We start from the raw sequence: 14,395 nt of genomic DNA, 5'->3' as shown, positions 1-14,395 counted from the left end.
GACTTTTTGATTACAGACATGGTAGTGGGTATGAAGTGGTATCTCCTTGTGGTTTTTATGTGCATTCCCTAAATGACTAATGATGTTGAACATTTATTATTTATTGGCCATTTGTGTATCTTCTTTGCAGAAATGTCTATTCAAAATGTCTTTGCCCATTATAAACTGGGTTATCTTCTTAATACTGAATGGTAAGAATTTATTTTATGTTCTGGATACAAGTCCATCATCAAACAAGTGATTTGCAAATATTTTCTCACATTCTGTGAGAAATCTTTTTACTTTCTTGATGGTGTTCTTTAATATGCAAAAGTTTTAAATTTTGATGTCCAATTTGTCTATTTTTTCTTTCATTGCTTGTATTTTAGCATCATATCTAAAAAAACATCGTCTAACTCAAGGTCATGAAGATTCACTCTAATGTTTTCTTGTTGGAGTTGTATAGTTTTAGTGCTTACATTTTGGTCTATGATCCATTTTGAGTAAATTTTTGTGTACAGGATGAGGTAGGAGCCCAATTTCATTCTTTTGCATATGGATATCCAGTTGTTCCGGTACCGTTCTTTCCCATTGGATTTTCTCGACTCTCTTATCAAAAATCAGTTGACCATAAACATGTTTATTTCTGGACTATCAGTTCTATTCCATTGTTCTGTATGTCTGTCCCAGTACCACACTGTCTTAATTACTATAACTTTGTAACAAAACTGTATCTTAATCTCATTTCCCTTTCCAGAAAAATTTTCTCTACTCTCCACTACTGCAAAACTCCTCTAAAAAGTTGTCTACTTGCTTTTTCCCCAGTTCTTTCTCCTTAAGAATACTTCAATAAGGCTTTTGCTCCCAAAACTCCACTAAAATTAAAACTATCCTTTGTCAAGGTAGCTAATGACTTCCACATTGCTAAACCCAATGGTAAATTTTGTCTTTACCTTACTTGATCTATCATCAACACTGACAGGTGATCACTATCTCATTCTTGAAACACTTTCTTCACTTGGCTTTCAGAACACTAAGTTGTTCCTTGTCAGTATCCGTTCCTGGTTTCTCTCCTCATCATGCCCATTCACCTCCAATACTAGAGTGCACCCGGAGTTAGGTCTTGCTTCTTGTCTACATACATATGCTCACTCAGTTGGTGATTACATCCGGTTTTACAGCTTTAAATATCATCTACATGCTGATGATTCCCAAAGTTATATCTCTAGTCCAGACCTCTCTACTAAACACCAGACTCATATATTCAACTGCTTACTAATCATGTCTCTACCTGGATGTCTTAAAAATTAGAAATCTGACATGTCAAAAATTGAACTGAGTCCCCTACTCCTAGACCTGCTCATTTTCAGTCTTTCTCATTTCTATCCTACTAGGTGCTTAGTGCAAAACCTTGATGGTATTTCACTATTTCCATTTCTTTATAACTCACATCATTCTGTCAGAAAATCCTGTGGGATCTACCCTAATAAGATACTGATATCTGACCCCTTTCCTCCACAGCCACCACTTTGGCCTGAGTTGCCATCACCCTCTCTGCCTGGATTACTACAGTGGTGGTTTCCCAAATACTCTTCCCCTCCTTCTGCCTTTACCGCTTTCCAATCTATTTTCAACTCAGTAGCCAGAGTGAGTCCTTAAAAAAAGAAAAATGATCTTTTTAGTCTTCTTCTCAGAACCTTCACTAGCTTCTTTTTAAAAAAAGGCTTTATTTTTCTAGCACAGTTTTAGGTTCACAGCAAAATTGAGAGGAAGTTACAGAGATTTCCCATAAACCCCTGCCCCGACATTTGCACCACCCTCCTCCATTATCATCACCCCCCACCAGAGTGATATATTTTGTTACAGTTGATGACCCTACATTAACACATCATAATCACCCAAAGTCCGTCGTTCACATTAGGGTTCACTCTTGGTGTTATACACTCTCTGGTTTTGGACAAATGTGTAATGACATGTAGCCATCATTATAATATCATACAGAGTGGTTTCACTGCCTTAAAAATCCTCCATCCAATGACAAATTGAATGTATTGAGGATAGGGAAGGATAGGTATTCTGGGGGTCCCACTATGACCCTTTTAAATGGGGGTGAAGAGATATGGAGAAATATACTCTTAGCCCTAAAGCATCATTTATTCAAGGGTGGCATACAGACCCTAAAGTGAAACCTAATGATTCTCCCCTCCTCGTGTTCACATCTTTTTAATACTCCCCCCTACCTTGAGTGCATATAGGACTTGTGGCATGTTTCTAACAAAATATGGTGAAAGTGATAGAATGTCACTCCTTTGATTATGTTACATTATATAAGACTCCATCTTAGCAGAACGGAGCAAGAGATTCTCTGAAGGCCTGCCATGAAGGTCATGTTGAAGAAGCTGGCAAGAAACTATGTAGCCCCTGGGAACTATGGACAGCATCTGTGACCTGCAGATGGCCTCCAGCTGACAGCCAGCAAAAAGCAGGGTCCTCAGTCATACAACCACCAGGATATTAATTATGCCAGCAACTTAAGTGAGCTTGGAAGCAGATTCTTCCCCTAATTAAACCTCTAGATGAGAATGCAGCCCAGACAACACCTTGATCAACGCCTTGTGAGACCCTGAGCAAAGGACCCAGTTATTTTGTATCTAAACTCCTGACCCACAGAAACCGTGAAATAAATATATGTTTTTTCAAGCAACTAAATTTGTGATAATTTGTTACACAGCAAAAGAAAATGAATATAGCCAGTGTGAGGGCTTCATCTGGACCCCGGGAAGGAGGTAAGGATAACCTAGGGCAGCCACACATTATGTTCACACGTAAGTGTCTCCTGACTCCATTCAATGACCAACAGAAGGCCTAGGGGAGGTGTTCTCAATAGGGTTGGGGGTTTGGGACTTAATAACTTTGGCTGGAACGAATAGCACATTAGAGGATAAGAGTAAAAAGATAGTCTAAAGGAAGTAAATTGGGACTCTGTATTTTCTCCTTGCAATTTTTCTGTAAAACTGCTCTCAAAAATAGTCTATGAAAAGAATTAAAATAAAAACAAAAAGGCTAAGGTCAAACCATGGATGGCTCCACATGCCAAACTACTGAGTATGCAACGCATAATCATTTCTAAGGAGAGCAGATGAACTAATCTGACCTCAGATTAAGGAAAATAATTCTAGTCACAGTGCAAAAAATTATTTGAAAATGAGAGAGATTGGAGGCAGGTAACTAGATAGACCATTGTATTATTTCACGTGAGTGCCTGAATTAGGACAGGTTAGTAGGAATGAAAAGAACAGACAGGTAATAATACCTCCTGGGGGTATAAATGACAGGATGTGGCAACTGATTAGATGTAGGAAAAGAAGCTGTTTGAGCCAAAGAGGATTCAAGTATTTCTACCCAATGACACTAGGACGACAGAAGTCAACAGTATCATTAATAAAACTAAAAACAATGACAGGTTCCAGAACGGACACATAAGGAGCTCCAAAAATGACAAAATGGTGAGAAGCAGAGGGGAAAGAAAAAGAGAAAAAAGAAATGCATCACAAGAGAAAATAAAAACACTAGGCATTAACACTAGGTATTAAAGGGTACAGAATGCTTCTGCAATATTAGAGATAGGTAAACTACTATGTACAATCATAACAAGTCAGTCCCTGGAGATAAAAGCTTTATCCTCCATTTTTAAAAGATAAACTGATATTAGGAATTATTTAACTCAATATTTTCCTCCCCCCATCCATTGTAACACCTTTTTAAAAATAAAATGTCCAAAGAGAATAGATGGTTTGCCTTTTAAAGTTACCAACTAATTAGCAGTAAAGCCTAAGTTAAAATGCAGGTCTTTCAACACTCAGTCTACTTTATGTCCTGAATTATGTTAGAGGCAGTTCTTTCTTTCAATATCCAATTACCTATGTCCCTTATGGTAAGAGATGACCTCCTGGGCATGTCCCCTCAAGTTGCTAGTACTTGGAATTTTCTTCCAGTGTTTCTTCTTTCTGCTAAAAGATATAGATCTTGCTGCTGTTTGTGAAAGAAATCATATAGAGCAGCACCTAGCAGAATAGAAAAGGAACCAGGAAGACAATCCCTTAAGAAAAGAAACATGACAGTAAACCAGGCCCTGAAAAATGTCCTTACGGATTTGTATCCGTATGTAGCACTACTTCTTCCACATATAGGTGTCTCTCTCCCTATCCTTCAATACCCACCAGAAGAAATCCCATAGGATGCTATGAATGCCATCAGAAGTGGCTAAAACTAGAGGAAATCAAGCTGCAATAGACATTTTAAACTGCTACCTAATTAAAAAGAAAAACATTCCCCATAAATACTTATCAGTCCTCATGGTTAAGATAATTACTCTAGCAATTTATACATTAGCTTTTAGAGGGTAAGCCAGGAAACTACCCACCAGGCACAACAAAATTAGTAGGAAGATACATTTTGAACTCAAACATTATCTTGTAACTCAAGACTACTTTCCATTTATAGAACATCTCGATTCAGACTAGATACATTTCAAGTGCTCAATAGCCTTCTATGACACAGTCAACAGTCTGACTTAGTCTATATCATAAGATGTCTTGTGACAACTCCTTTCTCTGAACGTATAATATAATGAATTAATATGTAAATTATAAAATTATTCAAATTTTTCCTACTATAGCCTTCCTTAAATACCATAAAGTTTCCCTTCAAATAGAAAATTAAGCGTAAAAGGAAACTTCATTTTAACAAAAAAAGAACAGGACAGGAACTTTCTAAATCTTAGCAAGGTTACACACTCAGACATTCTGTTGGAAGATCTTCCATCTTGACCTCAAGCAGCTCACCATATCCTTATGCAATAATCCAGAAGCTACATTTTCACAAATACTTTTATAAGATAAATATCAATACCACCAATCAACTAAAACAGCATTTGGACTGAGGTCTAACATACCACTTAAAGCAATCATCTAAGTACATCTAATCTATTTTGGAAAATAGTCACAGCCACAAAAATGGACAAATTCCTGAAATCCTATTACATAGGAGATAAAGGAATACTTAATTTTAATATTTCAACTGTGTTTTACATCATGAAAAAAGTGCAATGGAAAAAGCACCAAATTCTCTTACAACAATTTTCCTGATTCTGACACTATCACTGATCATCAAATCTAAGAGAAGTGTTTCACTGTAAATTGGCTTCTCATTATTGCCTAGTTCCCTCCTAAAGACAACTCATTTTCAAAAAACTTTTCTGTGACAACAGAATCTCAACATTAATAACCATGATTTATACTTTTACGTTTTATTGCCCTCGTTATATCTTCTTTGTGATTGTGTAATTTTTAAAATCCCAATTGAGAAATTTTTCAATACCAGAACTGCATCTTCTATTTCTTAGGCATCCATCTCTAAAGACAGCACTAGCAAAATGCAAAAGGCAAAAGCTTTACAGAAAGCATCAATTAATAAACCAGTTCTGCCACTTACTAGATGGACAATCTGTGTTTCAGATTCTTTATTAGGAAAATGAATATTTAAAGTACCCATTTAGAATGTTATGAGAATTCAACTCATAACAGACGGTGCAAAGTAGGTAACTTGATAAAGAATACTAATACTGATAAGAGTAATCTGACGCTGCTACTATAAAAAGTTTAAACACGTTTCTTGCTAGTAAAGTTTTCCAAGCAATTATATAAAAATCTTTTTTCATTCTTTTTTTTTTTTTTTTTTGAGACAGAGTCTCACTCTGTTGCCCAGGCTAGAGTGAGTGCCGTGGCGTCAGCCTAGCTCACAGCAACCTCAAACTCCTGAGCTCAAGGGATCCTCCTGTCTCAGCCTCCCGAGTAGCTGGGACTACAGGCATGCACCACCATGCCCGGCTAATTTTTTCTATATATATTTTTAGCTGTCCATATAATTTCTTTCTATTTTTTTTAGTAGAGATGGGGTCTCGCTCTTGCTCAGGCTGGTCTCGAACTCCTGAGCTCAAACGATCCGCCCACCTCGGCCTCCCAGAGTGCTAGGATTACAGGCGTGAGCCACCATGCCCGGCCTCTTTTCATTCTTTATCAGCAAACTTTAAAAAGTCTTGTTCCCATCTCCACACCTAGAAATCATGTTAAAAGAACTACAGATAGTGGAAAACAATTTGCTAGCTCTTCCTTTTCTCCCTTTCAACAACTACTGTAACAGAGTAGCTGCCCCTCCTCCCATAGATATGGAAATGTAAAATTGAGAGTAGGGAAGGAAAAAAAAAAAAAGGCAAAACATGTTTTCTGTCTCTTTAAAACTTCCCCTACTCTTTTTACGAACTGCAGCCTGCCTGCATCCCTGAAACAGGTTAAGTCCTTTGTTAAAAGAGATAACTCAGCCATCCCAAGCAGTGCCAGCCCCCCAGGTCTTTGGCAGAAATGGGACAATTAAAATAGTTAACCACAATAGCCTAGAACTGAGGGGCCCTCCCTTAGAAAGCTCTGTATTTCTGCTTATGTTCAGGAAATTTGGATTTTGAGACAAGGTGGTCTACCATTTTTTCCTCCTTTGCCGACAAAGTAATAAACGTCTCTCTCCTTCTCCTCCAATCACTTGTTCACATTCTTCAGCCTCAAGGACAGGTAACAAGCTTTTGGTAACACTCTTATTATTGATTTCCAGTTAGACATCACACTTAGAGGTCCCTAGTTTTAAACCTTGTTGATTCCTGAAATGTTAGTCATCCTCTGAAAGATATTCAAGTTCTTTAATTGTGTGCTTAGATTTACATATCAGTATAATTTTCCTTATTGGTGGATCACCTTTTCTTGATTTGTTTTTCATAGCCTAGAAAATAATCATAAAAGATTATGTTTTTGCTTGGAGATTTCTTCAAGATAATTAACTCAATTTTAGGAAGAGCTATGTATAAAACAGTGATAGTAAGAAATATATATTTGGTCTTTGTCCCCAGTGCCTGGGATTGGGCTCCTAAAACCTTTAGAATCTCCAGAGAGATGAGTCTATTGTATGCTAATGAGGTAGCTGCAGGATAAGGGGCCCCTAGATAGTTTCAGGATGTTGTTAGTCAGCCAGAAAAACCTAGACATATTTAGAGAGTTGGAATCTTCAGCCTGCTTTCTCTCTACCTTTCAGTAAGAGAGGGATTGAAGATTGAGTTCATCACCAATGTTCGTGATTTACTCAGTCATACCTATGTAATGAAAACTCCATAAAAAGAGCTTCCAGGTTGGCAAACACACTGAGGTGGCTGGAGTGTGGTATGTCCAGAAAGGGCAGGGTAGCTCTGCATCTCCTTCCCCTGCAACACTTTGATACTTTGCCCTATGCATCTCTTCCATTTGACTGTTCCTGAGGTGTATGCTTTATAATAAACTGGTAATAGTAAGTAAACTGTTTTCCTGAGTTCTGTGAACCATTCTGTAAAATTATCAAACCTGAGGAGGAGAGTCATGGAATACCCAATTTATAGCCAGTCAGAAGTACAGGTAGCAACATCGGGCTTGTGACTAGCATCTGAAGTGGGGGCAGTCTTGTACTGAGCCCTTAGACCCATGGGAGCTGTGCTAGTCTGGTTAGGTAACATCAGAATTGATTTGCATTGTAGGAAATCTAGTTGGTGTCCAGAGAGTTGGAGAACTGGATGGAGTGAGGGGGAAAAAACCCCACACATTTGGTGTCAGAATTGTTGTGAGGAAAAAAAAAAAAAAAAAAAGTCCAAAAGGGGCCGGGCGCGGTGGCTCACGCCTGTAATCCTAGCACTCTGGGAGGCCGAGGTGGGCGGATCGTTTGAGCTCAGGAGTTCGAGACCAGCCTGAGCAAGAGCGAGACCCCATCTCTACTAAAAATAGAAAGAAATTATATGGACAGCTAAAAATATATATAGAAAAAATTAGCCGGGCATGGTGGTGCATGCCTGTAGTCCCAGCTACTCGGGAGGCTGAGACAGGAGGATCGCTTGAGCTCAGGAGTTTGAGGTTGCTGTGAGCTAGGCTGACGCCACGGCACTCACTCTAGCCTGGGCAACAGAGTGAGACTCTGTCTCAAAAAAAATAAAAAAAAAAAAGTCCAAAAGGGAGAGCATTAAAATAAGCTTGAACTTCTAAATTTCACTTTAACAGATAAGGATGCCCACTTTCACCACTGTTATTCAATATAGTACTGGAAGTTCTAGCTAGAGCAATCAGACAAGAGAAAGAAATAAAGGGCATCCAAACTGGAAAGAAAGAAGTCAAATTATCCTTATTTGCAGACCATATGATCTTATATTTAGAGAAAGCTAAAAACTCTACCAAAAAACTATTAGACCTGATAAACAAATTCAGTAAAATTGCAGGATACAAAAAAATCAATATACAACAATCAGTAGCATTTCTATATGTCAACAGCAAACAATCTAAAAAAGAAACCAAGAAAGTAAGCCCACTTACAATAGCTACAACTAAAATAAAATACCTACGAATAAACTTAACCAAAACAGTGAAAGATGTCTACAGTGAAAACTATAAAATATTGATGAAATAAATTGAAGAGGACACAAAAAAATGGAAAGATATTCCATGCTCATGGATTGGAAGAATCAATATTTTGTAAATGCCCACACTACCCAAAGCAATCTACAGATTCAATACAATCCCCATCAAAATACGACTTTCTTCATAGAAACAGAAAAAATAATCCTAATGTACACAGAGCCACAAGAAAACCAGAATAGCCAAAACTATCCTGAGCAAAAACAACAAAACTGGTGGAATCACATTACCTGACTTCAAATTATACTACAGAGCTGTATTAAGCAAAACACCATGGTACTGGCATAAAAACAGACACCATACATAGACCAATGCAACAGAATAGAGAACTCAGAAATAAATCCACACATCTATAGTGAACTCATTTTGACAAAAGTGCCAAGAACACACACTGGGGAAAGGAAAGTCTCTACAATAAATGGTGCTGGGAAAACTAGATATCCATATGCAGAAGAATGAAACTAGACCTCTAACTCTCACCATATAAAAACATCAAATTAAAATGGCTGGGCACAGTGGCTCACGCCTGTAATCCTAGCATTCCGGGAGGCTGAGGCGGGAGGATTGCTTGAGCTCAGGAGTTCAAGACCAGCCTGAGCAAGAGTGAGACCCCATCTCTACTAAAAATAGAAAGAAATCAGACAAACAACTAAAAATAGAAAAAATTAGCCAGGCATGATGGCACGTGCCTGTAGTCCCAGTTACCCAGGAGGCTGAGGCAGGAGGATCGCTTGAGCCCAGGAGTTTGAGTTTTCTGTGAGCTAGGCTGATGCCACGGCACTTACTCTAGCCCAGGCAAGAGAGTGAGACTCTGTTTCAAAACAAAAAAAAAAAAAAAAAATCAAATTAAAATGGATAAAAGATCTAAATCTAAGACCTGAAACTATGAAACTACTAACAGAAAACACTGGGGAAACAGTTCAGAACATTGGTCTGGTCAAGGACTTCTTGAGTAATACCACAAAAGCACAGGCAAGTAAAGCAAAATTAGACAAATGGGATCACATCAAGCTAAAAAGCTTCTGCATAGCAAAAGAAACAATCAACAAAATGAGGAGACAACACACAAAATGGGAGAAAACAACCCATGTGATGAGGGAGTAATAACTAGAATATATAAGGAGCTCAAACAACTCAATAGAAAACAAAAATCATATAATCTGATTTAAAAATGGTCAAAAGATCCAAATAGACATTTATCAAAAGACATACAAATGGCCAACAGGTGTATGAAAAAATGTTCATCATCATTAGTCATCAGAGAAATGCAAATCAAACTAAAACAAGATTGTCATCTTATCCTAGTTAAATGGTTTTTATCAAAAGGACAGGCAATAACAAATGCTGGGGGGGATGTGGAAAAAGGGGAACTCTTACACACTGTTAGTGGGACTATAAGTTAGTGTAATCACTATAGAGAACAATATGGAGGTCCCTCAAAAAACTAAAAACAGAACTTCCACATCACTCAGCAATCCCACTGCTAGGTATATATCCAAAAGAAAGGAAATTAGTATATTGAAAAGATATCTGCACTCCCATGTTTATTGTAGCACTGTTCACAATAGCCAAGATTTAGAATCAACCTAAGTGTCCATCAATGGATGAATGGATAAAGAAATTGTGGCATATATACAATGGAGTATTAGCCATAAAAAAGTATGAAATCCTGTCATTTGCAACAACATTGATGGAACTGGAGAATATTATGTTAAGTGAAATAAGCCAAGCACAGAAAGATAAATTTTGCATTTTCTCACTCAAATGTGGGAGCTAAATATTAAAATAATTGATCTCATGGAGACAGAGAGTACAATGATAGTTACCAGAGGCTGAGAAAAATAGTGGGGAGGGAGGCATAAAATGAGGATGGTTAATACGTAAGATGCATACAATAATACATACAATATAGTTAGATAGATAGAATGAATATTTGATAGCATGACAAAATGCCTATAATCAACAGTAAGTTAGGGTACACTTTAAAATAACTAAAAGAGTGGAATTGGAATGTTCCTAACACAAAGAAATGATAAATGCTTAAGGTGATTATACCCCAATTACCTGATTTGTTACACATTGTATCACAGTATCAAAACATTTCATGTACCCTATAAATATAACTATGTACTATTAATTAATATACATATTAATATAATTATGTACTCATAATTATTAAAAACAAAAATTGGGGGAAAAAAGCCCCAAATACTGGAGATGAAATTATTTGCCAGAGAAATTTTAGGGAGAATTCTCAACAGAATCTACCCCAATAGTTTTCAAGTCCAGTTCACAACAAAATCATCAAAACGAAACTGGGGGCTAACCTCATTAGGCTCCTCCAAACTTAACCTGCCTTACTTGCTTTTAGTAACTTGCTTCTAGTTGATCTTAAAACCTATATATTAATAGCTAAAAGTCATGTGTAGCTAAGCAACTAAACTTCCAGTAGCTTCTTTATAGATAACATCTCTGACATATAGGTCACTACAGTAATAGTTACTTAAGTTGTTTTTCAGTGGTCAGCTTGTGTTCAGTTCAAATCAACTGACCCTTCAACTGGGCCTGCATGGATGTCCAGTGGGTGACCTTTTGACGTCAAGCTAAAAAACTCCACCCTCAGATCATGCTAATGCCCCCATGTTCTGAACATACATCCTATGAATTTTAGGGACAGCAATGGAAAACATTAGGAAGATGATGAAAAGGAGCATTGTTTTCCTAGTGAGATGAATGCAAACCATCCAAAGAAGAGGAGACTATCCCAGTCATCCAAACCTGATACAGCATTTTAGAAGGATAAAAATTGGGTCTTATTTTTGTCATTTACTTTTAAATATTAAATAAAGTTGGCAGTTCTGTTTTTGTGTATCAAAAAAAAAAAAGTCATGCTTGTTTTTGAAGCCACACTTCATAGAGCATGGTTCTATGAAGAGCCATGAAGTCTGACTATATTTATGCAGATCACCGACTGCCTCACTCTTCCTCACCCCCAATCACCTTTCCCCACACCTTAGACCACCCTGTTTCTTTATCTCATAAATATCCCTAAACCGCATCTTCAAGGAGGCGGATTTGAATTCTGTTCTTCCTTCTCTGGCTAGCTTATAAATTAGACTCTTTCTCTACTACAAAACTCATCATTTCAGTAATTGGCATACTGTGTCACAGGCAGAACAAGCCTGGTTTGGTATCACAAAGAGCTTTTTTAGAGGAAAAAAAAAAAAAATAGCAGGAGAGGCATAGTGGCTCAAGCCTGTAATCCCAGCAATTTTGAAGGCCGAGGCAAGAGGATTGCTTGAGGCCAAGAGTTCAAGACCAGCCTGGGCAACATAGTGATGTGAGACCCCATCTCCACAGAAAATAAAAAACTTAGCCAGACATGGTGGCACAAGCCTGTAAGTCCCAGCTACTGGGGAGGCGGAAGCAGGAGCATCACTTTAGCCCAGAGTTTGAGATAGCAGTGGGCTATGATGATGCAACTGCACTCTAGCTCAGGCAACAGAGCAAGACCCTGTCTCAAAGAAAAAAAAAAAAAAGAAAGAAAGAAACAAACAAACAAACCTGCCCTAACTGTAATAAAGAGATTAGGGCCACAATGCCTAATGTGATAAAGTTCCCTAGGTAGATCCTTCTAATATGCATCCAGGATAGCAAACCACTGTTCTATAAGGATTTTCTTCATACTCCTACATTTTATAAATCAAGACTAAATTTTGAGGGGAAGAATATGCTTTCCTAGACTGGGTAAAGTTCCAGAGGTTCTAGTCTACCACAGCAGAAAGCTAGTACTATTCAGAACAACCTAATTAAAATGTCAATCATATAAACATTCATGGTATAATTCCAGACATGGTTTCCACTGTAAGAAAACATCACCCCACATTACCAGGTAGACAACATATATATGAAGAAATATTTCTTTAGTTCCTAGTATTTCAAATACCGTAGAAAGGTTTACACATTAGAGAGATTATTGTGATTTAATTTGTAGAACATAAAAGAAAATTTAAGGTATTTCATTAGGAGCATCATGGTAACTTTCAAATACTACTGATATTCCTTCATGTTAAAAGAAAAATTAACAGCTTATTTTACATAAGTTTAATCAACTAAAAAACAAGCCATAACTGAAATATAACCCCCATTTAATTTCAATTTAAACATTTAAAAGTATTTCAATTAAGAATAATCTTACTGTTCTAGAATCCGAGAATGGATTATATTCATCAAGTCCTGGTGGAACATTTCTTGTCACCTGTGTAACTGATGGATCCTGAAATAAAATTCAAAGGAGAAAAAAAATATTATTTATCCTTTAAGACATAATTTTGACATTTACAAAGCATTTGCTTTACCTGTACTTTTGATCACCCAGCAAAGCTAACAGAGGAAAATAAAGATAATTACCAGATTTACTAAGTCCCATTTTCAACAAAGGTGAAATTTAAACGCATAACCCTCACATCCTCAAAGAAAAACAAAAACTGGGTTAGATGCAAATCAGCTGCTAGCTTATATAAAGATCAAAAGTAGACCACCTCTTAATAGCTGTATGGAACGAATGAACAAGAGCATCTTAAATCTTGGGTAAACCCACCATCCTTTCCTTTGGACTCCACAAAGAGTTTATGTTCCCCTTTTTTATAACATCTTCAATCAATTTTCCCTACTTAGACTTTGTACTACATTACAAATCAATGTCATATACAGCCAACATCTAGAACAATTAAGATTAAATACCTCTTGTTTTATTCTACTCCAATACCTGTATTTAACTGTAGTTTATTTTTCCACATGATCCTAGACTGCCTTCCCTTTTCCATGTATAATATATGACCACACTACTCTAGCTTTTCAAATCTAATATTAGGCTTTCATAAGAATAATTAAATCCCCAAATCCTAGAATATGAGCATCAAGTGAACAAATATGAACATCTCAACAAAAATCAACTATATAATTCATGTGAAAAGCATTTTTCAAACTGTGATTATAGCTTAATTGACCTAATTTCTATCTCGAACTTTAGTGTACATCAGATTCAAAACACAGATTGCTGCATCCAATCCCCAGAGTTTCAGTAGGTCTGAGGTGGGGCCTGAAGACCCGTAGTTCTAACAAGTTCCCAGGTGATAGCTGCTTCTGCTAGTTGAGGGCCCACTGCTCTCTAGTCTTTTTTTTTTTTTTTTCCCCAAGCTCTAACAGACCAAATGTTCTCTAGTCCATATAGTACCTTCTCCAATCCACCTTCCTCAACCCAGTCATCAAAGTTACCTTTCAAAAGTGCAAAACCAATCTTGTCATTCCCCTCCTCCAACCTCTTTCCTCTGTCCCTCATCCATTTCAGATTTTTAGAGGCTGTCCACAAACCATAAAGCACAAATTCCTCAAAATGAGACACAAGTCTTTTGACCATCTAGCCTGATCCCTGCCTATCATTCCAGCCTGATCAACTCATACAACAGATCCTTAACCAAATAGTAAAAAGTATGACCAAGATGAAACATAAAGGCTTTATTTAGGATTGCTCAAGAATAAAATGGGAAGGAAGGAATAAAATCACTCTACTTACTCCCCAGGGTTCCCCTTCCAAGTTTACCCAAAAGTGTGAGGAGCAGGAAGACCATCAAGAGGGGAGGCATGCCTCAGGGAGAAAATTGAGAAAATAGAAACATGAATGTTTTAATCAAATTTTTCACCTTGGCATTGCTGAAGTTAACCTAATTTAGAAGGGCCACAAGCAGAGACCTTCTGCAAATGCAGATGGTCCAGCTGCAGTCTCAGTGCCTACCTTCACCACTACCCACAAAATCAGTAACGGGTAAGTTCTCAGACACCACACTCTTCCCCTGCATTGCTTCCTCCAGCTGGAGCACTCT

General features: G+C 37.4%; 1 protein-coding gene across 2 annotated transcripts in view; it reads right to left on the bottom strand.

Moving 5' to 3' along the window:
* The window catches only part of SCAMP1 (secretory carrier membrane protein 1), an 89,207-nt gene that overhangs the window by 50,077 nt on the left and 24,735 nt on the right, over nt 1-14,395 (bottom strand). The window contains exon 2 of one of the 2 annotated variants that reach the window (XM_069492017.1): nt 12,712-12,789. The exons of the other annotated variant lie outside the window; for it this stretch is intronic. Within the exon in view, the coding sequence (XP_069348118.1) occupies nt 12,712-12,789 (78 nt within the window). The remainder of the gene's footprint in view (nt 1-12,711; nt 12,790-14,395) is intronic. 2 annotated transcript variants of the gene reach the window in all.

The sequence above is a fragment of the Eulemur rufifrons genome, chromosome 17 (assembly GCF_041146395.1).
Source record: "Eulemur rufifrons isolate Redbay chromosome 17, OSU_ERuf_1, whole genome shotgun sequence".
In the NCBI taxonomy this organism is placed as follows: domain Eukaryota; kingdom Metazoa; phylum Chordata; class Mammalia; order Primates; family Lemuridae; genus Eulemur; species Eulemur rufifrons.
This window is presented reverse-complemented; position numbering and strand designations above follow the sequence as displayed.